The 26,699-nt window shown below is 34.9% G+C and overlaps 3 protein-coding genes across 3 annotated transcripts; 1 reads left to right on the forward strand and 2 right to left on the reverse strand.

Moving 5' to 3' along the window:
- Positions 1 to 1,259: 1,259 nt before the first annotated feature.
- LOC145913184 (uncharacterized) lies at positions 1,260 to 12,680 on the forward strand. The gene is made up of 29 exons (XM_083000750.1): positions 1,260 to 1,566; positions 3,053 to 3,222; positions 3,499 to 3,633; positions 3,858 to 3,981; positions 4,205 to 4,361; positions 4,453 to 4,597; positions 4,929 to 5,062; positions 5,210 to 5,347; positions 5,514 to 5,643; positions 5,787 to 5,924; positions 5,996 to 6,157; positions 6,223 to 7,459; positions 7,618 to 7,733; positions 7,891 to 8,070; positions 8,240 to 8,404; positions 8,666 to 8,815; positions 9,024 to 9,239; positions 9,300 to 9,433; positions 9,523 to 9,654; positions 9,732 to 9,962; positions 10,162 to 10,311; positions 10,379 to 10,521; positions 10,595 to 10,736; positions 10,860 to 10,943; positions 11,233 to 11,407; positions 11,483 to 11,589; positions 11,664 to 11,771; positions 11,827 to 11,964; positions 12,192 to 12,680. Exons 1-29 carry the CDS (start codon positions 1,361 to 1,363, stop codon positions 12,366 to 12,368), a joined length of 5,424 nt encoding a protein of 1,807 aa, XP_082856876.1. The 5' UTR covers positions 1,260 to 1,360; the 3' UTR covers positions 12,369 to 12,680.
- Positions 12,681 to 12,940: 260 nt separating this feature from the next.
- LOC145913364 (protein SCAI-like) lies at positions 12,941 to 17,629 on the reverse strand. Its single transcript, XM_083000989.1, has 16 exons — positions 17,434 to 17,629; positions 17,122 to 17,217; positions 16,851 to 16,937; positions 16,687 to 16,782; positions 16,135 to 16,231; positions 15,844 to 15,942; positions 15,680 to 15,773; positions 15,478 to 15,581; positions 15,223 to 15,282; positions 14,859 to 14,960; positions 14,507 to 14,597; positions 14,361 to 14,448; positions 13,867 to 14,021; positions 13,495 to 13,668; positions 13,288 to 13,388; positions 12,941 to 13,211 (listed from the first exon to the last, which is right to left on the reverse strand). Exons 1-16 carry the CDS (start codon positions 17,529 to 17,531, stop codon positions 13,071 to 13,073), a joined length of 1,683 nt encoding a protein of 560 aa, XP_082857115.1. The 5' UTR covers positions 17,532 to 17,629; the 3' UTR covers positions 12,941 to 13,070.
- Positions 17,630 to 18,796: 1,167 nt separating this feature from the next.
- Positions 18,797 to 21,993, reverse strand: LOC145913905 (solute carrier family 67 member A2-like). The gene is made up of 7 exons (XM_083001674.1): positions 21,879 to 21,993; positions 21,254 to 21,385; positions 20,859 to 21,022; positions 20,271 to 20,580; positions 19,716 to 19,937; positions 19,477 to 19,635; positions 18,797 to 19,208 (listed from the first exon to the last, which is right to left on the reverse strand). The coding sequence occupies exons 1-7, from the start codon at positions 21,936 to 21,938 to the stop codon at positions 19,014 to 19,016; spliced, it is 1,242 nt and encodes a 413-aa protein (XP_082857800.1). The 5' UTR covers positions 21,939 to 21,993; the 3' UTR covers positions 18,797 to 19,013.
- Positions 21,994 to 26,699: the final 4,706 nt, after the last annotated feature.

A 26,699-nucleotide genomic window follows, 5' to 3' on the forward strand; every position in this document is an offset into this window, starting at 1 on the left:
TTCTTTCGCGTCAAGCAGAAATAAATTATAACGAAGCAAAACAACTATGAATATTGGAAATGATCAGCATATTATTGTGAATGAACCTGCAGCTGGATTGACAGATTTGGGGTCATGTGTTCCATATGAATAGAATAGACACTATAGAAATATACATACAGCAGCGTCTATGCTATGAGCCAACCAGACCTTTCGAAGATAAATTGCATGTTGGAACACTAATCTCTTTTAATGAGGACGAAGGAGTCGATTTTCTTCGTTTTTCTCGCGATTCTAACACAGTCTGACAGCGTTTGCGATCAAACATAAACAAAGTTATTCTCGGGTTACGCAGCGCCGGTCGCTTTCCAGCAGTTAATTAAATTTTATTCATCGCAGTCAGCCTGCCTTTGTGTTGGGTTTCCCATTTGCAGACGTTCGCACTGCCGTCCTCAGTTCCCCAGGCGAGAATAGAAATCGAATATTCCCGCCGTAATTTGGCGATTTGTTGACAGAATCTGTCGGTGAACAGACGTCTTGCTAAACTAATGTTGTTGGTGTCCGCCGGCTTTCATTGAAATCCGAGTAGGCATTGGTTGTGGATGCCGTGACACGTGCGTACGGATGTATGATGGGTTAGGCAAACATGAGTTCATGTTGTTCACACAGGAGAAAATGGCGTTTTTGTTTCGGTTATGTGTCATACAAGTTTTGTCGCCCTAGCCAGAATGAATGTTAATTGAGTGGCGGATAAACCGAATTTTAAAGTGTGTGTATGAATAACTGATAAACATCTCTTCCTTGGGATTTACCGGCTTAGCACATGATGTAGCAAATTTAGTCGAGGATTTCATGTTTAGTATGCGAAGTACAATGTTTTGAGGTAGGCTATACACATTTTTATGTGTCACGTTCGTAGGTCAAGAACACATGTCGGTTTCTGACACGGAAATGTCATTCCAACGTTGGATAAAAAAATGTCGCCTATATACGTGACACTTGACACCAAATAAATTCGTTTGAATAAAATTACACAAAATTTGTTTTATTAGGGTTTATTTTGGTCGAGTGTTGCCATTGCTTATTTATAAAGTAATCTGTTGCATTTCACTAATTTAGAAAAAGTAAATTTTTTTCGAATATATAAACGTAGTTTCTTAACAACTTTTTTTTAACTCAATATTATCAGCAATACATTTGGAATGTTGAGGTGATAGATTAGATCAGTTTATATTTATCGTTGCAAAATGCAATTTGCCATCTTTTGCCCTTTCAGTATAGTTTGTGAATAATTAACCCCGCATACTGCTACATGCAACAAATAGCTTAAAAATCGCCCCGAAATACGGCCCATGCAACGACAATTTCCAAACGCCAAATCATGGGAATAAAAGATAAGCTGTCAGTCGGCAATACCAGCTTCCTGTTCATTTCGGCTCTTGTTGTATTTCTCCCAACTCTAGTGCACCACAAAGTCGCTGCTTTCAACGTCTTGCCGCTCTCCAAGAGTGTGATGTACGTCTCCAATAAGCGCTACATCCATTTCGGCTACTCAGTTATCCTGCAGGAAAACGCGTCTGGAAAAAAGTGGGTAGATTTGTTGTAGCCTATGCAGTGTTGTCGAATACAATTTTACGAACTGTGTCGGAATAGGTTCTGTTTAAACAGAAAGAAATTAACGTGGAATTGTAAACATGGCAAATTTTAGTGACAATAATACATGAGCTTATTAGGTCAGATTTAACAACGTCAACAATAGCAAGCCGCGCGCAATATTGAAACTGTTAAATATATTTTGTGTTGGGTCTCCTAGGAACACATTAAAAGAACAAAAATTCATTCTACATATCATGCATAGGTTTCTCAAAAGAACACGTGACCTTTTGCAAAAGGCATATCAAAATATCCTAACCGGATAACCAAAAAAACGCCAGCACATTTTAATAGCCACAAAAACCCAGCAACGATATACCTACAAGAAGTGCATTGTACCTGGCTGGGTGCTTGCACACGTGTTTCCTGTTACTGTGAAATGACAAAGCATTTATTGATGTGCGGATAACGTGGGTCATTTTAGGTTCAGATTCACGTAAACAAAGATTGACGCATATTCACTTGATAAAAACAATGGACAAAAAACACACAATATACGTAGTGTTTGACAACGCAGGAGTCAACAACCTTTTTCTGGCCACGATCCGAAGCCATACTCTGCAACGTAATAGCGCACCTTAATAATTTTCCCTAACAATATCGTTTTCTTCATTGTTTATTATTTTGTTCAACCTTGTGAATTAGGGTCACATTGAAATTATTTCATAATTTGTACTTTAAAGTAATAGCACTCTGTGAGTCATAAAGTTTTGTAAATGGACCCATATTATAGGTTGCTGACCCTTTTTCTAAAGGTAAAAAGCTCATTACAGGCTATCGCTGTTCCTTGCTGGCTTTAAGGAAATATGGGAATAAGTGTTAAGATACATGCCAAGCATTTATGCACCTATTGATCTTTGTATCATAGATTCTTGTGTATTTGTGTCAGATAATGAAAAATAACAGTTATTGTGTAAATACTGCAGCCTGCCAGTGCAGGAACATCAAATAAAATTTTTGTTAAATGTAGCCAAGGTGCAAGAATAGCATGGACTTTTTGTTATAATTGCCTTGCAAGTGATGTTAGATTTACAATATACAGGTTTTGCAAATTTAAATGTGGGTTAATACAATAGATCCAAATGTAAATAGGTTTTGAAATTATTTCAATGGGCGAATTACTACAATAAAACTGGCTTGTTAATTTTTTTCATTATATTAATTTTTTAATTTATTTTTTTTAAATTTCTTTGAAAAGTAAAATTATGTGATTTGTTTACTGTTATCGCAGTAATATTTCATACAAACCTATTGTTTACCGTTAAGTTAAATTTTTTTTGCCCAAAATATATTTTTCCTTTTTAATTTAAATTTAATACTAAACAAAAAATAGAAATTTTTTAATAAATTATATTTAGTTCTGTTGCAATTTCTTTTCTAATTAAAATGCAACAAACCAAAAATTATTTTCATTATAAAGTTTAATAGTTGGTGCACCCAAAGACTTCAGCAGCAAACTGCGCCAAAACATAAGAAGACCAAGAGATGGAGCAATTTACATGTGCAATCTTGATCTGCCTAGGTCAAAGAAAGTTAAGAAAAAGGACTTATGCTCACCACTTACAATAAATCCGGCTTTAAGACCTCAAAGTAATTTATCTTTACAAAAAATTTATGAAGTATTATTTGGAAGATATGTAGAAAGAACATAGTCCATAAATAAATGAGACATAGTGAAACAATTATCCACAAAATAATGATTACATTAAACAAAAAAAATTCTTAAAAATATTATTCATTGTGTTTCTAAAGCGCAAAAAAATATTCAATTTACTTTTTAAAATAAAGTTTAAATTAAACAAATACAAAAAAATAAATGTTTAAAAACATTTACATAACATTTCTTACTTTTTCCTTTTTTTACAGAAACAATATACTCGTGCAACTTTGAGAATAATACAGATCTGGAATATTTGACAATGGGAGAGTTAAACTGGACGAAAATAAACCATGGAACTGAATCCAATAACACTGGGCCCGATTTCGACCACACACTGAAAAGTATTTTCTTTACCTGTTTTACAATAAATCTATAAAAATACCACATAACAGAAAACACTCCAGGATTCTACATACCTTTTTACAAACTTTTTTAGCACAATTTCCAATCCAATTTTTTTGTCTATTAGAAATGTTATAAGCATTTGTACAATTAGGCTCTTGTACTTTATTTGTAGGTATTTTATACCAAGCAACCCAATAACATCCATTGCTGTGTTTTGTAGCTAAGGGCAATGGATCATTTCTTTACCTTGAGGCATCACGGTGGCCAAATCAGAGTCGTGCCAACGGCTTGGCTGCAATGGCGTCAACCCCTCGCTTTCAGTCTACTTCTGGAGCTTGTGTCAGGTGCATGTTATGCCATAAATAAATATATATTTTTGAAAGGTTTCTAAAAGTTCCGAAATGAGGATATGTTTTTGATTTAATTTGACCATCCCCCAAAAAATGAATAACATTTGGTAAACGTTGTACTACAGAAATACAAATAGCAGACAAACATGATGATTACTAGCATGTTTGGTGGTAAAATTGCAAGTATGTTGGCCAAAATGTTATTTTTGAATAATAGATTCTGGTATCATATGTACGGTCAAACAATTGGAAGTTTAAATGTTTACTTGTACACCAACAAGACAGGGCTAAGAATGATTTGGAACAGGGATGGGAACCACAACAACATATGGCATAGTGGATATGTTACACTCATTTCTGAAGATGACTATAAGGTTATTATATTCATGGTTGTTTTCCTTATTATCACATTAACATCTGTTTGATTTTAATACATATCACAAACCTGATATCCTTTGTCTGTAGGTTGTCTTTGAGGCAATCAGAGGAATAGATTGGGATGGTGATATAGCAATAGACGACATTGTCATAACTGAAGGTCAATGCACAGAAGATCTGAATGGAATAGGCCAGTCAGTTGGTGGATCTGTGTCAATGAATCCCAAAACAGGTGTTATATGTACAAATTTGCTGGTTGTTAAAAGTGTGACCTTAAATTGGTGTAAACGTAGGTACAAAATAATGATCAAAGAAAAATACCAAACTTTAGGGCTATAGTATTTGCATCAACATGCATTAATTTGTGACTGTATTGTCTTAATACAATGAAAGCTGCAATGCCACGGAGATATAATCACATCACCCAATAGCTATTTCCAATCAACCCCAAGCATGTTATTCAATGATATTCTATATATACCACAAATACCATACACAGACATAATTTTACAGAGAAAAATACGCATGTTCACATCATTAAATTTGTCTTTTTGTGTTTTAAGGGGAAGTTTTGGCTTGTGCACCAAACTGGAAGTTCAACTGCAGTGGTAACATGCAGGTTACAGGCCTATGCTATCTAATGTCAAACAACTTGACTTTGACCGATCAGTCCATTTTGTCACCAAGTCTAAAACAGGTATGTACCACAAATGCAAAAGACCTGAAAGGTAAAATAAGCTGGTGGATAGTTTCAACAAAAAATGGTAAAAATAGGGGATACAGCACAAATTATGAATACAAATTCATACTTGTTTTAGAACTTATAAAAAGGAAAGGTGTTTAGGTTTGTGGGACTGGACAACTTGATTTGATATTTCTTGTGGATGAAAGTTCCACAGTCCAGAACCACAGCTTTATCAATATCCGCTATTGGCTCAGAAATATTATCAGCTCACTTCCTATTGGTGAGCAATACATTCAGGTACCAGAAAACAAAAAAGTTTTACCATTTAAATTTTTTGCTTATTTATGGTGAAGTGCAGTTTTAGTTGGTTACTGTGGCTTAAAAATATTTTAAAAATATTCTGAATTAAAGTTAACCAACCAAATTGGATGCAATTCATCTACAAAACAGACTTGTAACACAGGTTGGTGTAGCAGTGTACAACGCAGATCCCAAAGTAATATTTCACTTGAATGAATTTTACCGAATACAAGATTTTAGAGAAGCACTTAATCGAGTAGAATACAGAGGAGGTGGTACAGGAACTGGAAATGGTGGGTTTAACATAACATTTAAAATTAGAAGTCTTTTTCCTGTGGCATTTGGCATTAATTTTTTAATATTATATATATATATTTTTTTAACTATGATAGCTAGCTGCCTTATAAGTGATTTACAAAGTATTTTATTGTTACAGCAATTGACTTTTTAACGGACACCATGTTCTCACCTGAACATGGAATGAGGGAAAATGCAAAACATGTTGCTGTGGTGATAACAGATGGAAAATCACAGGATGATGTTACAGAGGCAGCAAAAAAGGCCAAAGATAAAGGTATCATTATCAATATTTTTCATGGTTATCTGCAATAGGAATCTCCAAAAATGCTGGTAAACTTTTTCCAGGAATCTCCATGATTGCAATTGGTGTTGGATCAAAAATTGATGTTTCTGAACTGCTTCAGATTGCCTCTAGTGCTGGAAATGTCTACAGACAAAGCAATTATGATGCATTGGAAGCTATACGGGGACAGATCAAGCAGAGTATTACAGCACTGGAAAGCCAGGGTATATTAGAAAATATAAAAAACATGGCACTTTCACATATCTATTAACAATGTTTGTTTTTAAAGGCAAAACATACACCACAGAGCAAAGTCAAGCAGGAATTTCTTCTACTTTTATAAACAACAACTTGATTTTGGGATTACCTGGTTTAATTGATTGGTCTGGGGGTTATGCCACATATTCAATAAGTAACAATGGATCACTGCAAGTTCCAAAACGCACAAGTTTTCAAAGTTTGTTGACAAGTTATTACAGACAAAAGCAATTGACCAATACCACAAGGGAATTTACAAGCAATGTTTCTGTTTCAAATGGTACAAATGAGGACAAAATTCACAAAGATAAATATGAAACAACCGATTCAGAACCCCTGACAAAGAGTGCAATGCAAACAACTGTTGCAGCACATTTGCAAACAACCTCCAGACCGCAGACAATAACCCATCCATTTACAATTCCCAAACCGACTGAATCAAGACAAAGACGAAGTTCAACTGAATTTGAAGATGAATTAGCTTCACATGATGTGCACTTGATTGCAACTGAAAATGTTGAAAACCAGGTTAATAATTTAGACATTGCAACAACACCAGTAATGTCATTGGTTGGGGACATAAAAACACCATCTGCAACTTTTTCCTACCTTACTGATGAGGATCCAATGCATACTGACACAAAGAAAGCTGTTTCAAAAACAAATGAAGTGACCAAAACTACTCAAATGGAGAAAACTGAATTAGAAACTGTTGCACTAACGACCAACCAAAATATTGACCCAACACAATTCACAAACGTTGGTTCTACAACAGCAGCTGGTGAAACAAGCAGTAGTTACCAGGACATAAACAAAAACAGCAAAACTGTTGTAAATATTTCTTCACAAAATGAAACTACAGAAGTGCCTAACAAAGCTTTCACACAAAGTAATACCTCCAAGACAAATTCCACAAAAAGAAACACTACTATGATCAGTATAAAGAAAACAACCCAAATACACCAACAGGAAACAACAGCAATTTCTGCAGATGGGTCTTCGTCGAATTATACTCCTGTTACAATGCAGAAATACACAACAGAGCCCACCCAAAAAACAACTATTTCTAGTTCTCAAGAATTTATAAAGACAACAACTACATTTCCTGCTAATCATTTCCAAACTAACAATAAAATATCTGCTTCTGAAAAAACAATATTCAAAAGAGATATTCAACCTGAAGTTGAAAGATTTCGAAGATCATTGTCAAACACTGAAGCTAGTGTTGATGACCTTGTTACATCAACAATGTCAAATGCATATTTTGGGTACGAAAATAGTTTTGTTGTTCTCCACAGCAAGCTTTCTGTGCACTACCAGCCATAATTATGGCTGTCTTTTTTCAAGTTTACCTCATTTGTAAAATCTAGATTTTGGTGAAACAAGTATTGTTCAGGTTTAAACACCTTTTCTGTTGGTATTGTAGATACACGGTTGCATCAGGAAATGTTGTGAAACCAGATCGTGTGGATCTTGTTGTTGCAGCACCAAGATCTATGAGCAAAGGAAAGATTTATGTCATTCACAAAACAAGCTTTGCAGGTATAAATTTAGTATAAACTTAGTTTTATATGTTGTAAAGTATTTGGACCAGCCATTACCATTTTAGTGCAGATCTCGATGGCACATTTGTGAATATTAAAAAGTGTAATTATTACAATAGAGTTACAATAAGAAGCTGCATGTTCTTATTGGCTAGGTTCAATTGAAAGGGATTCAATTATTCAAGAACACCATGGCAAACAGATGGGTAGCTACTTTGGCTATGCCTTATGTGTAACTGACACCAATAATGATGGAATTGATGACATTTTTGTGGGCGCTCCACTTTGGTTTGACAAATATGAGAACGAAGGAAGAGTGTTTGGATTTATATCATGTGAGTGTTAAACCCTGATACGACAATTTACTGATTTCACCAAAAATGTAAAATTTTTAAATATAATATATTCACATGCCTTTGTGAAAACCCACTTGAATTTCACATTGTCACATGGATGTTGTATTATTTATACACAGTACCTAACAAAAATGTTCACCATTTATAGCCTTTGTGAATGGAAATGAAGCATCAAATCCAAATGAGGTTGTTTTATACGGCCTTAGGGAGAAGGGATCTAGGTTTGGGTTTGCGATTGCCGCTGCGGGAGATTTAAACAAAGACCTTTACAATGACATCCTCATCGGTGCTCCTTCTACAGCAAATGGAGATGGTAATGCATTGTGAATTGCATACTTTTCTACCCCAAGCATGCAACCCTTATAATATGTTTGTAAATTTTTGCAACAGTTAATATTGAAAGTTAAAATGGTGCAACAATTCAAACACAGCACATTTTGGTTACAAAAATTGTATGATAATCTCTTTCGTAAAATATATTAATTTAATTTAATAAGTTAGTGTTTTATATTCAGTTTTGAATAGATTCAAGTCAGTCTAAGGCTTTAAATGTCGATTGAATTTTGTTATTTAGGGGCTGTGTATGTTTATAATGGCAGACCAAATGGAATTACTCCATATTACACTCAAGTTATAAGAGCATCACAAAAGCGCAAGAATCGACCAGAATTTTTTGGCTTTTCAATACATGTTGGACTTGATGTTGATGACAATGGATACAATGGTATATAGTTGGACAAAACTACATAAACAGCGTTTATAATGAATGTCCAGAATGCCCTCCAGTAAATCTTAGACACCTACTTTTAGTGACCTATGTCATCTTTCACTAGTAGAAAATATTTTTTCTCCTACCTAGATTTAAAAAAAAATCATATATTATTTGACCTGACGAATTTTGTCATTGAGGCCTAAATAATTTCTTTCTTCAGATATTGCTGTTGGGTGCCCTGGAAATGACAGAGTTGCAATTTTATTCACCAGGCCTGTGGCACATGTTAGTACATACTTGATGGCATCACCAAATAAATTCAACCTCTCTTCTCATTACCCAAATAATTATGGGTGCGAAGGAAACGGAACAGAAATCTGTAGCAATGTAACGGTTTGCTTCTTTGTCAACGCCACTAATATTCAGTCAATGGCATGTAAGTTTTTAGATCCTTTCAACCAAAGCCAAAACAACTTCATTAAGTGCTCATGTTTAGATTTTTACTATACGCTCCAAGCTGATGCTGGTTCCCCATTGTTTAAAGCAAGGGGAAGGTTTTCTAATACACAAGGAAAGATTAGAATTAACACCAGCCAAAAAGTTTGTGTATCCTCAATGCTTTATATTCAGGTAACTTTTTGGATCTTCAAGGTCTAAATTTCATCTTGCTTGTTTGCCTATTGCAAAATACACTACACAAATTTAAAATTGTTTTTCAGTTACCAGTCAGAAATCAACTTGTTCCACTGACTATAGCACTTTCTTACAATATGCCAGAGAAAACTGGAAAAAAATTAAGTGCAAACTCACCAATACTGGATGTTTTTGATACCAAAACAAAATATATAAATGTAAATTTGAACAAAACTTTTGTATTTATGGTTCTCTGAGGGCATAACCAAATACAGTAAAAAAATTATTTTTACAGATTACATTTAACAATGACTGTACAAATGGAACATGCAAATCAGATCTTCAAACACAATGTATTACATCTAGAAAAGACATGCCAGCCAAACAAAACATGGTCATAGTTGATATAAACAAAATGATTGCAGTAAATGTCAATGTGACTAACCTTATGAAAACAGCCTATGATGTACATATGGACGTAAAGTTTAACTCCTCATTGTATCTTATACGAATAGCTCCTGTAAATGTAAGTACAGTTTTTTTAATATATGTAAGCAGTACACTTTAAGCCAAAATAGACTGATAGTTTGACTGCAATATTAAATACACTAGTAACAATACAAGGTACTGAAAACACTGACTGGACAAAGCTATTAAAATGCCAAACAGGGTATCATTTACAAGAAAGATTGGCATTTTTTAGAGTTAGTGCATAAATGATTTAGGGACAGAGATGCATGATGGATATGGGATCAGGGCTGCTGTCTGAGAAGAAACTTGATCAACCTGCTGGAATTCAGGGCATCAACAAGTTCAGTTTACAATATCAGCATGCTACAATGAAAACAGGAGAAACCTGCTTGTTTACACTTCAGGTAGGTTAAGTTGACAAAAATTACTCACCAAGACTTCTTCTGCTAAGCCTTGTTTTTGGTGGAACAGTTTGGTGTTAAGGAGAGCTTTAAGGGTGGAAAAGTAAGCATACAAATCAGCACCATGAGTTCCAACGTGGAAACTAATTCAGAAAACAATGATTGTGATCTGGACATGAATGTAATGTTTGAATCAGACTTCACACTTTACGGGTAAGTGTTTAAAACTAAAATACAATTTTACCACCACAAGCATGCAGCAAACTTGATTTTTTTAATTCTTAAGGAAATCAGAAAAACGGCAGACAGGATTTTCATCTGGAAATGAATCCAACATTGTATCATTTAATGACATTGGACCAGAAGTGTGGCACCACTATGATATTTACAACCAAGGACCATCAATAATTCCTAACACTACACTTGTAGTAAGAAAACAATATGATTTTTCGCACAAAATCTAACATACATGAAATGTGATACAGTGTCTATATACATAGGAAAATAAATCATTTATTCGGTTTAATAATTTACACATACAATTTTACTAGGTCAAATGGCCCACAGAACTGAAGAGTGGGCATGACATATTGTATTTGTATGCCCTGTCCTGTGATCCACCAGATTTGTGTACGGTAGGTTCAGTTATTACATGTTTTAACTGGCAAAGTTAGTATCCAACAGCAAACTTTGTAAACAAAAGACACTTCCTGTAAAATCGTTACACAATGAGAAAATCAGTTCAGATAAACAACTGCGGTTGGAAGGCATCTGTCCTTAATATTGCAATATTGCATTTGACACAGTAAATTGATATGTCAACTTGTACAAAAAAACAACGACTTCATTTAAATGTCACTAACTTTGATATATATCAGTGGAAACACTTAACCTGAAACCTAGCTGACCAGCATAGTTTTGTAGTGTGAAGACACAGATATCTTGGTCAACCCCGGCAACATCAACAAAACAGGCCAACTTGAAATGTCAACCAACAGGGGAAATGATAAAATTGACTTGGGAAATTCACAGGGCATTTCAAAGGTGGATAAACGCACAAAAACAAAATTTCATGAAACAAGCTTCAATTGTGATTTAGGTAATAGTCTCAAGATATGTAAGAACGCTGAAATGGCACAAAACTATTTGGTTGTAACAAAATATGATTTTACAGGTGAAGTCAACTGTGAAACAATTATATGCAGTTTTAAAGAACTAAAGCCATCCAAATCAGCATCCCTGAAACTTGGCTTTAGAATATGGAAACATACATTTACAGAGGCAAGCGTTTTTTAGGTTATCGGCTCTAGGCTGCCATAATATATTTACTGTACATCAACCTGAATGTTTTGCAGGCTAATCTATGGAAGGTAACATTAGCATCAAAAGCAACAGCTTCGGTCAGAAATTCACGATTCCTAGTTACTTCATCTGGCCATTCTCTAAAGAATATAACAACAGTGGTAAACTTTGTGTTTGATTGTAATGAAGGATCTTTTATGACACCATATGTCATAGGCAATAACGCAAGCTTTCAACACGGAATTTGAAGAATTTTCTGAGCCAACATCATACAAGCCAAACTGGTGGATATATGCGGCAGCAGCTGCTGCAGGAGTGTGTTTGCTTTTTGTCGCTATCCTAATACTAAGAAAAGTGAGTTTGCATTTTGGTCCATCCAAACACATTTGCTTCATTTAATCAGTTGATGAGAAAAATTAAAAAAATGGCTGGTCCTTATTGAGCAATGTATTCTATATACAAGAAATCTGGTAGTAGTTATTTGATGTTTTTACACACATATAGAACAACAACAAGTTATAGATTACCAAAATACTCTCATGGTATATATGTATATTGTGGATTAACTCCTTGCCATGCAGATTGGATTTTTCAAAAGCAAGTACAAGCAACAGATGGAAGAGGAGTTGGAATGGAAAAACAGCTTTGAATACACAGCTGGACATAAGGTTTCCTATGAAGGCAGTCGTGACCAGCCATACAATGGACAAAACTTGTCAACATTTCAAAGAGGGCTGCCCCAATCGCCAACATTATGATTGTGATAATTTTGTACCATGAAAATAACTTAATGTGCACGACTTATGGCACTTCTTGCCAGTGTTATGTGGTGTTTGTGCAGAAAAAATGGCATACTTTCTTCAGGCAAAGTAAAAAAAAACTATCTTATTAGTCATATAACCTTGGAAAGGAACTGCAGTAGGTAGCTAAAATACATAATTTTGTGGTTTTCCACAGTTGCTATTTAATGTAGTGCCATGAATCATACTGAAGATGGTGCCTGTTTTTTTCTCTTGCAATGAAGTTCTTGCTTTTCCTTGGGCGTGATGCAAATACATATTTTACAGTTTCATAAACACTTGTCTTCGTGTGACTACTAATATGCCAGACAGAACTAATTTTTAAAAGTATTAATTTTTGTCTTTGGTTTCAGGCATCAAAACAGTTTTTATAGTAAGGCAACAATATGTGTAAAAATACATACTTAGAGAAGGTGGTTAGTTGTGTATCCCTTATTCAAATATCACAATGTTCAGAACTTTCAACAAATATGATGGAAATTACATCATTATGTTTTAAGTGATTTCTTTGTGAAATAAATGTACCAAAATACAATAGTGTTTTTTATTAGCACCTCAATCATGCAGAAGGCTATTTGAAAACAAACTACAGTGCAAAATAAAATCGGTAATATGGAACACTTAAAAAATAAAATATAACAATCAACCATGTGATAACTGCTATGCAGGATTGGTTTCCATAAACAGGCTTCTAACACCAAGCACATCTGCCATATCGACTATAGCCTTGTTTATTGCCGGGTTTCCCACAAAATCTTCTTTCGGCAAGACAGGGCATGATTTTGGGTAAAAACTGCTGTCCTGAGAAGGCATAATAACAAATGCTAACAAACAATGAAAATGGTGTATCATACTGTGGTAAAATTGTGCAAAGTACCTTGTAGGCCCTGTGTAATCTGAGAGTACAATAGCAGAACCCAAAACGCAGCAAAATCAACCGAAGAAAGTCATCACCAAAAAACTGGAGAAAACTATGATCTACAAACAATCCAAGGTTACAAAATTATTCAAATTAAAGTAAACATACTTCAAAAGTAAAGCTACCTGGTCAAGATATTTAATATGATCATAAAATTATCTTTACCTATTGTCCGTGATCGCAAATAAGATCTCTGGATTTCTTGAAGTGCTTTGCTTATAACTTGTGAACAAGTTTCATACACACGGTCACTCGTTTGATCAAAACCACAAACTTGCAAGAATGCCATTAAAGGAGAATACAGAAAACAGGTCAGCAAACGACCTTGTGTGAATCGTTCTGAAACAACAAAAGTTTTTTCTTATTATTGTATTAAAAATAATGTCATTGCATATTCTGTACTGTTAGGCCAAAAATTGTATATTTTACAAGTTGGTCACTAAAACAAAAACGTTTAATTCCTTTTGGGAATACAATAACAACATTTACATTGTATCTGCTTTAACAATTAAATACAGAAAGTCCCTGGACACTTGCCTTTAATCGAGTTTGGGAGTTCTTCTGGAGCCATTAGACAGATTACTGGTTGTCCAAAGATGTTGGGAAGCATAGAAAAGGGCTTTGAATTGTCGCTATCCACTATTATTAGCATTGGTTTTCGCAGAAATGGATACAGATCAGCAGGATGCAAACTGTCACAAAATGAATTATGTGTAAATTTTTATAAGAAGTGTCATCTAGGTTATGTTGCCACACAAAGACTGTTAAAAAGGCATTTACAAAAGGGTATACATATAAAAGGGTAGAAACTGCAAATAGTTTTTGCACAAGTGGAAAAGGTTTATGTGGCACAACAAAATATTGAGCATCAATGGAAAATTAAATTTTGAAAAAAGCCAAATTATTTTTATTACCATGCTTTATTTTTATGCTTTTTAGGACAAAAAATACAAAGTAAAAAAAGTGGCCTTTTTATGTAAATTTGTGATCAAATCCCATTATTATAGCAGTACCACAATGTTTAATTGTACCAATGCATGTTTTTCAGTGTAGTTTGCTTCCTTGGGGCCGATTCATCTTTGCGGTCATTTGTGATGACACCTCCCAGTTCATAACCGTCTGCAAACCATTCAGAAATCAAAAAATTTCCCATAACATAAAAAACACAGGTGCTAACCCTCTTCGTGAATCTCAACATTTTTGTTTGTTCGATTTTTGCTTCCATGTGCAGATAGGTAAAGTAATAAAGCATGGGCTGGAGGCAATTCCTGTTAAAAAGGACATAAATTTATATTTTGTCTGGGGCAAATGACAATGAAATACAGTTTGTTGTTACATAAGTAAGAAGGACACTCTAATAAAAGTTGGTGTTTTTTGTTTTCTATAAATCTCCAAAAAGCTACAGTGAATACAAAAATTAAAACTTGGGTGGGGAATGTTTATTTTACTTGAAGTATATCAAATCAAAGACATTTTTTTTGTAAAATGTTAACATATAAATTGTTGAAATTTGAAATAGGAGAACTGACCTTAATGGCAGTGCACAGGAATGTGTAAAGTTGAAAAAACGTTGGACGGTATAGAAGGTATTTGTGGGGGTTGTCCCTTTTCAGCAACCTTTCCGAGGTTTCCTATTCAATATTTCTTTAGAAAAAAGCTTACAATAGCTTATACGACCATTGTTTCTTTCAGGAAAGTTTATTACCCTTACTTAGCACAGACGAAAATCAATATGAGCAAAAATACATCCATTACACTATGCATGATTGGTCAGCAGTTTCTTTAACACAGACAGAATGGGTATTTTTAAGAACAGATAAACTAGGAATAGAAAATTATGTCAAGGCCGCTGCTGTTCCTTAATTTAACAAAATTTTTTCAGGACAAACATACTTGTACTGGGTTTAATTTTTCCGTTGTATGACCAGCGGCTCCAGGGGTTCTTTCAAGAGTCTGAAAACCATTAAATTATTTAAAGGAGTGGGATGTAAAAATGCCTAAGATTATTTACCACCCTGTAAAAAACATATACAGGTTTCAAACAATTAAATTCATATCTTTATACGTTGGTGTCACTGGTATGAAGGCAATGCCTAATCAAGGGCTAGATATCGAAGCACTTAAGGAACCAGTCTTAAATTGACCTACTTGAACCATCCTGAACATATCTATTGTGAGCTCGGAAAACTTAAGTTGTGAAGGTGAATTCCCCACAATGATAGCATCTCCCAATGTAACTCGAGTTTGCACTCCTATACCAAAATATTGCTGTGAAATATGTTGCAAACTTAACAAAATGGATTTGCCTCAAACAGACGTAAAAAAGTTCGCAAAAATGTAATGGAAAGACCTTTTTCAGGTGCTGGGAGGCTTGATGGCAACAACCTCATTGGAATATCACATTTTTGATAAGTTTCAGCTTTTAGAACCTGAACAGGATCTGACTGCAACAATGAGAGTTCAAATAAGAAAAATTTTACTGTGCTGAAATGTTTTGAATTTGTTGGTTTTAACCTCAAGAAACTCTTTGACTTCCAACACAACTTGACTCCATTCCAACTCCTCGTTTTCTTGCAAAATTGATTTGTTGTCTTCTACCTGGCGAGCAAAGTCCTACAAAAATGTATACACCATGTAAAAAATGAATCAATGATACACATGCACTTAATTTAACTGAATGATTTTACTTTGCATATTTTGGTGCAAAAATGTAAGCAAATTATTCCTAATAGAAATGGCAAGGCTAGATTTTGTCTCTTTTTTTTGCTCACTTAGAAAGGGGGTGGATAAAATTGACTTACTTACCATAACAAGATCGTGTACATCTTGCTTATAGTTGAGAAGCAAACACACAACAATAAAACGGGCATAGTATCTATGCTTCTTCAAGATCAGATCAGGACTAAAATAATAAAAAAGTAACCTTTGAGACTTTAGGTATGTAGACAAAAACAAGAACAAAGTTGAATCAACATGTTTAACTACTTTCAGTGTCACTTTCAAATAGGTTTGAGGCTAAAGTGTTTAAATATGCTTCAAAACAAAGTTATTGAATTAATGGACTGAAAGAGTTAACCACACAACAGAGTTTTAAAGATATTGACCCAATCTAGATATCATTAAATATTTATGAACGATAGTCGCGTTAAAGTTGACGTAATCAGGTAAGACTAAGTTGCTTCTAGGCAACCACTAAAAAGACAAAGCAACAAGACAAACTACACTTTACTTTCACTAAAAAGCAATTGTGGTACAATAACATTGCAGTTTTTAGGTGTTATCATATGAATAAAGGGCAATTATAGAACAACTTGAGGGGTAAGGTTTTAAATAACCGAAAGTAAGACATACACATACTTTTCCTTGGTAATGTTTTTGTAGTAATTGCGTGCTCTGATAGCTGTGTAAAACTGATAAGCTTCATTTAAGTAGTTTGTTTCACTTGTTCTCAAGCTGGAACAGGAAAAAGGATTTTATATGTTAAGATTGTGGTTTTGAAACATTTGTCAAAAAACACCTACTAATAATGATAATAAAGTTGTCCAATCTTTGAAGCAATTTCACCAATTTGCCAACGTTTTAGGTCATATGCTGAATCAAGAACAGCCCTAAAATAAAGAAAAGTCCTTTGTAAAGCATAGGTTTGTAATTTACACATTATGACAAACACAGGTATAGGAATGTCAAGTTTAATTACACTCCATTACCATAAAATATTGATCCATTTTAGGAAAAATAACCTAGAAACCTGGAGTGCAGTAACACAAGCAAATTGTTTTTGTTTTTTAACACCTGTTATCTTGCTGAAACTTCCATAGTTTTGTGTATGTTTCAAATGTTCTTGCGAAGTATGGTTGCCAATTGCGTTGTCCGTATTGTGGCAAATCACTAGAAACAAATCTTATTAGTACAACCAAACAACAGAATCACTTAATTTAATTCTAATGTTGCGAAAAATTCTATTAATTGCACAACAAATTGTCCAGTTACTTACGTTACAGGATACAACACAAACTTGTGTGGAAATTGGCGTGTAGTTCACACAGAACTCGCAAGTTTTAGGTTTCATCATACTTGTTTTTACACTTTACCAATTTAACTTACCGAAGTCCGTTAAATAACTCTTTGGAACACTCCAATAAATCACAAAATTCTTGAACAATTTTTTTTTCGTCCAAGAGAGATGTTTGTGCTTCGTCCATTTTTAAAATAAGCACTTTTAAAAAGCTATGATCATATTCAAAACAATCCAATATATACTTGGCACTAACTTGCTACACAGCATGCACGTTGCGTACCGGCGGCATGCAAACTGCAGCAAAGTAAACACAATTACGTATACAATTAGAAAAAAAATCAACAGTGCACAGGGGAGCAGTATTACATCACAAATACGATGTTAATTGACCGAGCAATTTTTTTTCAAAACGGTTGGATGACAAATAAATAATTTTAAACATTTTAACGAAGACAAATTTCTCATCGTCAATTGTTGGTGCTAGATTTCAATGTCAAAGGTGCATTTAATTTACATTCTTTGTCACTTACGTGTGGAGTGGGGTTTTTTGCATTCCACCTTGTGGAGTAGGGTTTCTGCTAGGGATGTGCCAAATGGACAAAGATTCGGGTTCGTGCGAATCCGAATAAATAGAAACATTATTCGTGCGAACCCGAATATATTCGTATGTAAGTGTGACGTCAATAATAGTTGGTCGATTGCATCACGTGCGGAAGTATGTTGCTTCACCAACTATTGATTTGCTATCATACGACAAATAAATTGCATACAGTTAATTTCTGCAAAGTTTAGTAAACTTTTGGAAACCAACAACGAGTCTATATACTATACCTCAGACGAACAGTGGCCTTTACCGCTAGTGTTTAGGAAAAACGATACTTTGATTGACATAACGTAATAAAGCCGTTATGTCATAATTGACCAACTAGCCTATAATGTTGAACAACACAGGACCTCCGTTCTTTTTTTTAAATGCGCTTCTGTATTTTGGTGACGAAAACCCTTGCTACAATTGCAACGGTATTTTCGTCACGTTTTGTTCAATCGTGCTGATAAACCAATAGCAAAAACGACTACACCAGTTCTCGTTGCGTTATAAGCGGTGTGCTACCGTTGGCGTTATTGGTCATGCGAAAAAGACCTTGGTGGTTGTATCACACAACCATATTATGCTTTAATAAATATTCGCATACGAATCTTGCGCAATATTCGGGTTCGCACGAATATGAAATTTGTGCTCATATTCGGGTTCGGGTTCGCCTCCTGCTGTTTAAATTTAAGCGGTTGAGTGATCTGGATTATGTTTATAATGTTTCCGTAAAAAATAGGTTCCTGTCAAAACAACAATCACACAACTTTTTCAAAAACAGAAAACCACGAAAATAATTGGCTAGTTTGTTTATTGCACCGTACAAACACTTCAATTATTCTGAAAATCTCAAAGTTCACCAGTACTTGAAAGCAAGTAGCAACAAAAGTTATCACTTTCTTGGTAAATAATAAGCTAATCACAACACCTTGTAGTACTGCAACAAAGCAAACCACACAAATAAAAAAATCCTAAAACTGTACCCTGCAATGACATGCTATCTTTACGCAAATTCACTTCAAACTGCTTGGCTGCACAGCTTAAAACTAAATTAACAAACCCTAAAAAGGTTAATCACTATGGGGCATGTGTTTTTGGCAGTGGTTTGGTATACACACTAATGTAATAAACGAAAAGGGCAAAAAGGGATATTGCCAAAGAAATATATATTGGAGCTGCGTAAGAATATTCCTGTGCAATGCCAGCCACCAAAGGTGCAGCTGAACGAGCAACAGAAATCATAGATGAGCTAAACCCAAGCAGTTTTCCAGTCTACAAAAACAAAAAATTCAGGTTAATCATTTTTGCACACAGAAAAGCTCAATAATTTTCAAACATAAACATTTTCAAACAAAATAGAGGTGATAACTTTGAACAGCAAGAATAGTTTATGAGACTTTTAAAAGTTACATTGAATTCATAGATCAATATCTACAAATAACAGCTGCACTTGCTTTTGTTGCCGATAACATTATGTTCAGTAATTTCATTTGCATGTCTTTTGCACACATTCAAATTATGCTTTAGAAAAAAACCTCACTTCCTCTGGTTTGGATCTTTTGGTTGTTAAGACAACACCACATGCCCGTGAGGTTGTTGTTCCCACAGAAAGAATTGCCAAACCAATCATCATACAGACAATGTTTGGGGAAACGGCAATAACTGTGAAACCAATAGGAATTATCGCTGCAGCATGCATCTGCAAAAGGAAAAAAATAGCAAATTAGTTAAATATTTGCCTAGGTGTTCAGAATTGTTTATGCTGCAAAACTTTTGTACCTGAAGTTTTTCTTCATTTCCTGCATAAAACTGATGAACAGATACAAAACCCACAAGGATTCCGAACACAAATCCAAGCAAGCCATTGTATGAGACTAGGTAGCCAACATGTGCAGATGTAAGGTTACTGTAAAGTTGTCTCACACCCAAGATAAATGAGGAACGGTACAAAAGTACAGCCAAGGCAAAGAAAAACCGAGAGAGGAACAGTCCCCTATGTACCTACAAAACTTGGTTTTAATAACCTATATACTTTCGGAATTTAAGAAATATTAAACAAAAAAATTAAACTTGGTATGTTATCAGGAATATACCTTTCAGTTATAAAAAGAGTCAAAGTATAAGTAAAATTATTTTGTTCATATTTTATCACTTAATTCCTAGTTTTAACAGTTTTGATAACTGGCACCCAACCAAACATAAAATGTTAATCATGATTGCCAAACAATGAAATGAAAGACAGAGGGGCGTAAAACACATTCAAATAGTCTACAATTTCATTGTCCTAAATACTTTATTTGGCAACCCAAGAAACATACATGACAAAACAAATACCTTCCAGTCTATCCCTTTCATTTTTTTCCAAAACCCGTTTTCTTCAGCTCTGCGTCTCACAGAACCATTCTTTTCCACCTTGGCATGATCTGATATTGGCCAGATAACAAACCACACAATGGCACCATTCAAAATAAATAGCATTCCACAAAGAAAAAAGCACAAAGAAATGGCTGTGGAAAGTCCAAGCCATTTCGACATGACACCAGATATGGACGGACCAACAATGAATCCAATATTTGACAATGCATTAAACTGGCTGATTGATTTTGTCTTCTCACCCATTGGGGAGTAATCAGTCAAACAATTTCTGTGAAATTTCATTGGGGTTGTAAAAACACAATATAAAGCAACATGCACATCATGCTATTACTACTTGCACTGGTTGACTGTTTTTTTTTTGCACAAACACTTTAAAAGGTGTTTCATAGGATTCTTGTTTCAAAATTATTCTTTTATCTAGAGTCCTATTGTATGAAATCAATGACATGACACCCATTGCTACATATCCAAAATAAAAAGGCATCCACCATAAAGTAATTCCAAGAGTTAGGTAAATTGGCCACATTTGTATATTTATTACCACACCTGCACAGGTCTTGGGTATGCTTAAAGATGCCTGCAATAAATCGAAGTATGGACAACAGTAGTAGTGAAAAAATACATAAGGATGAAAATCCATAGCCAAGGGCTGCAACTACAAGGCATACAAAGAGCACTTTAATTCTGCCATGATCATCACTGAAATGACCCTGCAAGTACAAGATGCAAGAAATAGGTTGTAAGTTATTGTTTAATTAAGCTAAGTTAAAATAAGGCTACATCCATTGAGTTTATGGTGTTGTTTTAATTATGCATAATTGATGAATGACAACAAATTTCAAGTAGTATTATTTCATTTACACACATATTAACACACCAAAACCCTAAATACATTACCTCAATAAGCACATAGTAAACTTTCTGTTTGATAATGCACTTACTATTAAAGGACTTGAAAAAAGTTGTATTGCACCGTAAATAGAACCAAACAACCCAATTAGACTTGGACTGGCACCCAACTCTTTAGCATGTTGGGGTACAAGCGGAAAGACAATGCTAACAGCAAATAGGTCCTGAAAAAAAACAGATAGTGGAATACAATTTTTACAAAAATAAAAACAAACTTTTTATAAGTACATATAAAAATATTTCTAAAATAAGCATAGATCTCCTACTGACAACTTAGATTGGTTTTGGGATAAAAGCGCTAAATATGTTTCAAAAAGTGATACCTAGGACTGGCCTAGATTGCTACTTAATCATCCCACCAAGATGTTTTTTTTAAATATATATAAAAAACACACATCTTGGTTGGATGATTACGTAGCAATCTATGCCAGTCCTAGGTATCACTTTTTCTTATAAGTACAAGTTGCTTGCAGTACATTTCAATCATATTTAAACCACAGTCCAAACAATACAATGTTCTTACAAATACATATATCAGTGTCGTGTGGTAAGACTCTCTTTTGTAGTTACAACATGCGTTGTGATTTTGCTCCACGCCGTGAATATAATATTTGTATTGACAGCACCGCGTAGGTGTAGCAAGGGAATCGTACTTACCACTAGTCCAATGCAGTATATCCAGTTACATATTCGCTTGTTGTTACCAGATATTTGCATTTTGTGAAAGTTGTTTCGACTGTTTATGTAAATTTGCAACTGTACCTTTTCAACGAGGACGTGGGGATTTTTGGGGAAAGCCCCAAATGGAAAACGAATAATTTGCCCACACACAGAAAATATATTTATTGCCGTAGGGTTGAACAACACTTGTCCAAACTATCTAACTCGCTCGCAAGGCAAAACATGACGTTTATTGTTTCTGTAATTCAGCTAGTCATGATTCAAAACATTTTAACTTTTGGTTTGAACTTGGTCTTCTGATACAGCTTTCCAATCTTTTGCATTTGCGCCCCCGTCTTTCTGACGCCTTCGCTAGTTATCTCGCTTGCTTAACATCTTTGAACTTGCGCTACGCCATTATCTCTTTGTTTCTGCCTCGACTCTGATATCTCTCTATATATTTGCGACTCTTTCCACAAATAAACAGATCATGGTTTTTGGTCTAGCATATAACATAGAGATCTCACAGATCTTGACTTTTGGTTTCATAGATCATAACTTGTGGTCTCACAGATTAGTCCAGATCTCGGTTTGGGTCTCATACCGAACTTAGGTACAAGAACAGACGATCGGTTATGGGTTCTATACAGCCATCGTGGTGTACAGACCGAGACTTTCTTAACAGGTTTGATGTTGGATTCGCGGTGATGCAATTCCGTCAAAACTTTTCGATATACTAATCGCGACCCTTCATCACCTTCTTGGATCAGTACACAACTTCAATTTAATTGTAAGCTATTGTTTAAAATTTTTAACTTATTGACTATTGCAAATACAATTACTTAAAAAACAGTATTTACAAATACATATAGATTATATAGTGAGCTACATTTTTTCTCGCAAAAATGATTGGATTACAAACGTTGGCGCCGGGAATTCCAAATTTATGTGGGTACCAGGAGTCATTATAGACACACAGCACTATTACGCAACAATCGACGTTGCGTTTATTGACAACTATAAGCACTACATTTTGTGCTGCTTTCTGCAAATTAGGTACACGCATTGCTAGCGACGATAAAAAAGATATCCATATCGTAAACCGAGATGTCGCCTAATTTCAACGTCCCAATAGGCTAGCACTAGTTGGTGCCAGAATTGCAAATAGGGCCTAGCTTTTAGGTTCGGGTTCATCATGCTTTTTGGCAGAAGTTGAAATAATATCGGAAACACTCTTTTGTGTGTGTCTTGTTTACATATTTGTTCACCATTGTGCATGTGGTGACCATAGCTATATGTTACTCTCTTTTAAGTCATGACTGCTCAGAAACAATTAAATTTACACGCTGTCGCATATGTGTAGTAATTTTGATTTGAACCCCAGGGTTTCAAAAAATCCTGGTTTAGTCCGATTTTGGGCTTAAATTTTCAGGTGGGCCTAATTAGACATCAATAAATCGCTTGCAGTTAAAAGTTTTGCAAACCGCGGAACGCACATATCCTTTATCGGACAGTTGGACACCTAATCCAAGCATTTATTGTAAGATCGCGAGCAACTTCGTATGAGTTAGGCACATATGAAACCAACCTTTGGTTTGAGTTGAGCATAAACGTGGTTCAAAATATATTAGTTGCAAACAATTTATGCTTCTGCTATTGCCTAACAAACTCCAACATCTTATGACTGTTCGTTACGCTGTCCTACACATGATTGCACGAAAAAAAGGGCCGTTTACCATGAAGTCCAATATGAAACTTTTCAAAATTTTGTTTTCTAATTGTGATAGCCTTTTTTCAGAGAAAAGCAGGCCCCGCGTTTCATTGGACCGGCCATGCCCAGACCCCTATGCTTAGCCCCTAGTTGCAAACAATTGTATTTCCGAAGTGGAAAGTTTTCCATGCTGTTATTCCATCCCTGTATTAAGGGGTTAATGTGATTGAAGATGGAATTGGACAATTTATTGTCGAATTTCAATTACATATAATCAAAACAATTCCATGAAAAAACTGTAATTAATTACACCAGGCAGAAATGTTTCATGCTATCATGCAAGGTATTACTGCTCTTATTTGTCGCGAAAGGCCTTACTTCAATTTGTGCTGTTTTGCTGCAGAAGTAGCCACAAGCTGCAATAGTTTCCACAAAACCTGTTTTTGGGCCGTATATATCATATCTTCGCAAATAAATGTTCTTTTTCTCTTAATTCTCTGCAAAATATATTTTGTTGAGCAATCGTGTTATATCTTTATAGGACCAATTCATGTGCCAACTACTGCGATGCGCTGATACTGTCGAATACTTAACTGCTGTGAGGTCAACTTCACGCCCGAGCGAGTAAATGACGTCGAGGCATTGACTTTGTGAAGTGTTGCTACGTGATACCTACTCTGTGTTGGTTCACATTGGACTACCAGTATTGATTTTTTTAGTACCAGATCTTTTGCACTGTATGTCAACCTCTGGTTTATTGATTGTTTTTGAGGATATTACTTTAAAATAGTCCCAGGCCGTAAGTTGAATGAAAAACATAATGTGTTTTTGCAAAAGGTTGTTACATTTACAGCGGTGGAAAGGGAAAAAAATGATGCCTCGAAAAGACTCAGTTGACATCACGATGTGGTCCCGCAATATTTACAGTCAAAATCATTTTCTGAATTTTAACTTTCGCTCATGAGGGCATTCCACATGTTGCCAGGAGAAACATATTATTGGTGGGCTTAGGTTATGGGCTTAGGCTAATGTTTCGTCGCAACATTGATTTAAATAGATTTTAAGAATAAGTGTTATAGAAGCATCGTTTAGCCAAGCATGAGAATAAAAATGTGCATATTTTAGAGAAATCCAAACTATTCGAAAATAGCTCTAATACTTAAAATTTACTTCTTCCAGATGCCGGTGTTGCGCAACGAGCCAATAAATTACGGCGGGAAAAAGGAACACGTAGCGAGGGGCGTTAACAACCATTAACCAATCAGAGTGTTGTCGTGTAATGGCAATATGGTTATTGCAGCTAAACCACAACAAGCGAAGAGTGATTCACTCAGCGCCTAAGGAACCTTTCGATCGAATAGATCCGTTGAAAACAGACGGTTCCGTCGCTTCGCGAGAAACGGCTTCTTCGCAATTTCCGAATACAACGCACTCATCTCAGGCTCCCGCGGCAAACAACAACAATCTTTCCTTGATTGTTGTCACGTGAGTTAATTATCCAATCAAAACCTTCGACCCAGGATAATCGCAGCAAAACTTAAAACTTTGCAGCGAAAATGCACAACCAACAAAATTGTCATATTGAAGGTATCAAATATTGACTATAGGTCTATTGTCAAAACTATGCTGCATTGCTGTCTTGGTACAAATAAAGCATGTTTTTTCGGATGTGTTTCTTATTTTTAACATTTTTGAAAAATTATTAGAACCCAAGTCAGAATTGCCATTTTTATGTTTTACGCAAGTTCGAATAAAACAAAAATATATTATTACGTGATTACTAAACAGTTGGCTTTACTTTTCGGCTTTATTTATGGAAACACAATTTTGACTGAGATATCACAAAGTCCACCAAAAATTTTTGCACATCAAGAGCTTTAATACCAACTCACGGCATTATGAGTTCCGAAGTCCCGCGTCAAGTTATGTAAGCCAGGCGGTTGCAAATCAGCAGCCAACCACTGTTTTGACTGGATTTAGGACAAAATAACTCGGAGTGGACAAAAATATGATGAACTTCTAACACGTTTTCCAAAGCAACCGTTTCTGTAGTTATGGCACATGCTAAATAAAAATCCCATAAAATTTCAGATAGTGAATGTTACTTATCACTGGCTTGCATCAACAGTTTGATCAAATGTATCAAACAGATATAATTCCAACAAAATGTTTCACCAACACAAGAATGTTAATAATTCTGAAACACAATTAAATTAGACATAGGGCCTTTTAAATCAGGCTACAATATCGGTCAGTTTCTTTCTCGTGGAAGATGTATGTGAGCAAGGTTTCGGGAAGCAGTGTTTATATTTCATAAAATGTTATCCTGTGCTAATTCTTTCTTTATTATCCTGTGCAAAACGTAACGTTATGCAGTATTAGATAAACAATACTAAAGATGTGGTATGAAGAAAGTTACGCGTTGGATAAGGTACATTCAATATTAGGGTTGATTTTCAAAATCGTTTAATAAAACGAAATGTGGCAAAATTAGTAGGGATAATGTTGCTTTGCGAAAGTTTGTTCCTTGGTAAAACTTATATTGGAAATATTGAATTAGTAACTTCATACATATCTTAAAAACATTAGATTAAACAATTGTTTTGATTTACACCAGTAACGAAAGAAGTTTTATTATTGCTTTTATTGGATAGCACGATAAAAGCAATAATAAAACTTCTTTCGTTACTGGTGTAAATCAAAACAATTGTTTTTTTTGTTCCTGGTGCAGATCACTACGAATAAAATGCAACCAAACAATGCATATATTAACAGTTATTACTATCTTGCACCATGCCATATTTTTGTTTATTGCAAAACTTCAAAATATTATCGTGCATACAGTAGATGTGCCATATGTTCTTCTGTGCTTCACCAAAAACATCCAACGCACGTTTTATTCCTAAGCAATATCCTGAGAAACAGGACGCAATCAATGATGTTTTATGTCTTTTATTTTTCGTGCCCAAAATTTCCGTTTTGCCGCGCTCTCCTGAGTCAGGGCAACGTGGAAAGTCCGTGCCGATATGATTCTCGTCACGGTATCAGCAGTGTTTACGGAAATCGATCACAACGGAAAAGCTACTCAAGTAATACCCATAATGGTG

Source organism: Ascidia mentula, chromosome 9 (genome assembly GCF_947561715.1).
Source record: "Ascidia mentula chromosome 9, kaAscMent1.1, whole genome shotgun sequence".
NCBI lineage: Eukaryota > Metazoa > Chordata > Ascidiacea > Phlebobranchia > Ascidiidae > Ascidia > Ascidia mentula.

Coding starts and splice junctions, on each gene's coding strand:
- LOC145913184 (XM_083000750.1), top strand. CDS start 1,361: ATGGGAATAAAAGATAAGCTGTCAGTCGGCAATACCAGCTTCCTGTTC. Junction 8,071..8,239: donor AGTGTTTGGATTTATATCAT/GTGAGTGTTAAA, acceptor CACCATTTATAG/CCTTTGTGAATGGAAATGAA. Junction 9,655..9,731: donor CCAAAACAAAATATATAAAT/GTAAATTTGAAC, acceptor TTATTTTTACAG/ATTACATTTAACAATGACTG.
- LOC145913364 (XM_083000989.1), bottom strand. CDS start 17,531: ATGGACGAAGCACAAACATCTCTCTTGGACGAAAAAAAAATTGTTCAA. Junction 15,943..16,134: donor ATGTACACGATCTTGTTATG/GTAAGTAAGTCA, acceptor ACATTTTTGTAG/GACTTTGCTCGCCAGGTAGA. Junction 13,669..13,866: donor ACTCCCAAACTCGATTAAAG/GCAAGTGTCCAG, acceptor TTGTTGTTTCAG/AACGATTCACACAAGGTCGT.
- LOC145913905 (XM_083001674.1), bottom strand. CDS start 21,938: ATGCAAATATCTGGTAACAACAAGCGAATATGTAACTGGATATACTGC. Junction 21,386..21,878: donor TATACTGCATTGGACTAGTG/GTAAGTACGATT, acceptor GTTTTTTTTCAG/GACCTATTTGCTGTTAGCAT. Junction 21,023..21,253: donor TTTTTTCAAGTCCTTTAATA/GTAAGTGCATTA, acceptor TTGTACTTGCAG/GGTCATTTCAGTGATGATCA.